This window comes from Hipposideros armiger, unplaced genomic scaffold (assembly GCF_001890085.2).
Source record: "Hipposideros armiger isolate ML-2016 unplaced genomic scaffold, ASM189008v1 scaffold_336, whole genome shotgun sequence".
Classification (NCBI taxonomy): domain Eukaryota; kingdom Metazoa; phylum Chordata; class Mammalia; order Chiroptera; family Hipposideridae; genus Hipposideros; species Hipposideros armiger.
In genome coordinates, this window is record NW_017731686.1 from 1,920,089 (window position 1) to 1,923,967 (window position 3,879).

The window sequence follows — 3,879 nt, forward strand, 5'->3', positions numbered from 1 at the left end:
AAATCACACAAGTTACTTCCTCTTCTGGAAGCTGGGAAGCTCTGGAAAATTGCTTCCTGTGGCTTAGCACAAGAAAGCCTGATTGTTTGATGTACGTGCCTCTGTTCCCATACTAATAGTACCTCTACAATAACAGCATGAGATGTCCAGATTTCATTTTATGGTCCTGCTGTCCTCGGAGTTCATAAACTGCCTGCTATTCAGATAGCTATTTCCACTAGAAGCATTACACAGTACTCTAACTGACCCATTTCTCTCTTGAGAAACACTAATTTTGTAATAAAGTTCTTAGCCTGACCCAACCACCCATGAGTTAAGGATTATTAAGGATGAGAATGTGACACAACATAAAGCAAGGACAACAGGAGTGGAGGAGGATGCTGACCATCAATCCTGATGAGGCCAAAAGGCCCCGATGTTGGCCGGCTCTTCAGGGACGTGAGAACGCAACGCATTTCATCCTCTACAAACTCGCCTCCTGGCCCAACTGTAGGTAGGTGGGTGGCAAGTACTTTTTAATAGTCACTGTGCCAAACACACCATCTGCAAAGTACTGTTATCAGCAGGTACTGACTGTCCCCTGCAGTAGGTTGTATTTGAGCACCGTGGAAATTGAGGGGCTGCCAACTTGATGTTCTCATTCAAGGTGACGCTTCTAGAGAGCTGCAGGCTGAGGCTTTAACCACGGCTTGTCACCTATTTCTGGTAGGTGAAGACAGTGACCCCAGTCGTGTGCTGAAGGGGAGGGGAGGGGCTGGAGGTTGTTTCCTTTGTCCCGCCTCGTAACCAGCTGCTTGCGGGGAGCCTGGGTGGGGAATCCACTTGCAGACATGCTTCTGGGCAGGTCTCCCAGGGTCACTTCTGCATTTTGAATCCGCCGTGGCTCCTTGTTTAGGCTTCCGACGCTGTCCTCCTGCTCCCCTTCTTGACTGTCACCCATTCTTTCCACCTGGGCTTCTCTGCACCTCAGTTCCACACATCTCCCTCTCCCCATCTGTGCCTAAGTGGATTTCCACTTAGTTTTATCTAGTGATTTTGTTTCCAACTTATCTACAAGTAGAACAGACAGGAGATTTAAAAAAATCTCCAGCCTTATTCTCTATGTACTATTTAGGTATTTAAACCAGGAGGCCCTTAGACTGAGGTGGCTCCAGTGTGTTTGTTGGAGGCCTACGTCTGAAACCTGAGCCAGAGTCCATGCACTCGAATCTGAGCAAGTGAAACTTAAGAACCACCAATCACAAACAGCCAACCACGCTTTCCCAAATAAGGCAACTTGCTGTGCTATAACCACATACATTTTTTGCTTTGCTTTAGCGTCTTCTCTATAAAAACCTTGCCCCTAGGTCCTGTCAGTGGAATGCTCCTACCACCTTCAGTTTGGTGCTGCCTGATTCAAATGGGTGTGTGCTCGAATAAACACTTGAAAATGTTAAGGTGCATCAGGTTACCGTTTAACAGTATCCTATACCCTTGGTTGCTGAAATCACTCAGTATTCCTCATATGTGGCCTGTAATTTTTGGCTTCTATGCCTTTGTAGGTGCTGTTCCTTCAGCCTGGAATGCCACTTTCCTAGCTTTCAAGGTCCAAATCCTTCCTATCTTTAAAAATCACCACTGTCAAGATTCTCACAGCTCCGTGGCAAATGAGCTAGCTGCCCACTGACCCATCTTCTTAGCGTTTTTATCTGTGTTTCTCTTATGACCCATGACACGAGCTTGTGTTATCTCCCTGATTAGACACATGTGGCAGGGGAAGGCTCCCCCCATCTGATTCGTCTCTGAATCTCGCACACGCTCTGCTGCTGTGCCATCCCAGAGCAGGCAGGAATCTGCCGACAACCAAATGAGCGACTGTACGCGCCTGAACACCGGCCTCCGTCAGTCTAAGGACCGTGAGAAATGCGGAAGGGGACAACGGCTTGGTTTCCGCTCTCCTGAAGCTTACAGCCCAGTCACAGCAATTCAGTTAATACATAGTAATCAATAAAAAGCAATGGAAGATAAGAACAGGATTACTGAGAATATACACTAGACACACTCTAAGATGTCAGAAGAGAGGTTCCTTTCTATAAAACTAAATTGGGTCTTAGTAATAGGTTTATTTTGGATGGGTGAAAAGATGGGCATTCTAGGTGAAGATTAGGACAGGAAAAGGCTCGGGGGGAAGTGGCCCTAACATTCCCCACATCTCTACTCATGCTAGGACCTGGGCTAAGTGCCTTGTCCACACTGTTTCATTTGATCCGTACAACAGTCCTGCACAGCAGATAGCATCACTGCCATTTTATAAGTAAGGAGGCTGAGGCTTGAGGGGATTAAGTAACTGGCTAAGGTTACCCAGGATTCAGAGCCGGGCTTTGAAAAAGGCAGGCAGCTTCCATGGCACCATACTGATGCCTCCAGAACAAAACTTAAATATCACCAGGTGTTTTCTTCAGAAATGGGGACTCTTTGTATTGCTAAATAACTGAAGTGGTAAAGCAATACACACACTGTGTAAGACGTGTGTGGCCCAGTACAAGTCAGCTGACTCTGAATGCAAGTCTGTCCATCTAGAAAGAAGCAAGAAGGCTGATCAACCAGCTGCCAGTGCTCTGGGCAGAAATCCCGATAGAAGGCAGCCCTGGGACTGGGGAGTAACTCCAGGCCACCCATCAGGAAGGCAAAGAAGAGACAGTTTGGATTAATATCACCACCCCAGTCTGCGGCAGTTACAAAGGAAGAGAAAGTATCCAATGGAATGTAGCTTAGTCGTAATGAGCATCCCTCCTCAACGTGATGAATAGGAAAGAAAATGATGGGAGCCAACATACTTGGTCTCGTTGGCACATCGGATCTTGCAGCCTTCCTTGGGAATCACCAAGCCCAGGTGCATTCGGAGCCTGCAGTTTGTTGGCCCTGTGTGCGGCCACACGTGAGTTCCTGGGTGCATGACGGAATATTTGATCTGTGCAGAAAACAGAACACACCGTTCTTCCACTTACCAAAGTGTGGGGGAATTGCTAAATTAAAGTGACAGTATAAAATTATTGTCAGTTTGGATTAGAGCCTCTGTAACACTCTGAATTAATATTCTCATCTTATCTTGGGAAAGGAACTAAAAATAAGTACTCCCATTTTCCACAAAGCGATACACACTGAACACTTTCCACCTTCAATTCTGACGTCAACCACATGAAATTATGTTTCATTAAAAGAGAGTGAAAAAAANTGCTTGGTCTTATTGCCTGGAATGGAAAGGACAACAGTTCCCATGTCTGCAGCAGACAAGAGGCCAACAAAAGCTCAAATACACTGAGTACTATACTTTGCAAATACAGTTCTGAGTGCATTTATATGGATTACATTAATAACTAAAACCACACAAAGACATACTCTTATTCTTCCCATGTTACAGATGGAGAGATCAAGGCTTAGAGCGGTTATGCAAGTTGTCTGACGCTACACTTAATAAGAAGGAAAGCCAGGATTTGAACCCAGGTCAGGTGACTTCAGTGCTCTTAATTTGCTTAATTTGAAGATGCATGATGTTAAAATATAAAGAACGAACTCAGGATGCATTTTTCCCATTACCAAAAATAGTTACTAGTTCAAGAGCCCCATTAATAAAGATTAGGAGTTAAAAGCATTTGGGGGCCGACCCAGGACACGGCACATCATTTGATATTGCCATGGGAAAATGGATTCCAGCTCTCCAACTTCGCAACCTGATGGTTGTTCAATGAACAAATGTTTGAACACAATTTATTTTCAGTGTAAGAACTGCCATTCCCTGTGGAGGTGCAGATATGTATTTCTGCTTATAAAAAGCCCTAAACACACCATGCTAACCAGAACAGGGGTTAAGAAACTTCACTGATGTTTTTAATTCAACAA

General features: G+C 45.0%; 1 protein-coding gene across 1 annotated transcript in view; it reads right to left on the reverse strand.

Moving 5' to 3' along the window:
- ASPH (aspartate beta-hydroxylase) overlaps positions 1 to 2,948 on the reverse strand; it is a 12,779-nt gene extending 9,831 nt beyond the window's left edge. The window contains exon 1 of the mRNA XM_019661123.1: positions 2,817 to 2,948. Coding sequence (XP_019516668.1) covers positions 2,817 to 2,935 — 119 coding nt within the window. The 5' untranslated portion in view covers positions 2,936 to 2,948. The remainder of the gene's footprint in view (positions 1 to 2,816) is intronic.
- Between the last annotated feature and the right edge of the window lie 931 nt (positions 2,949 to 3,879).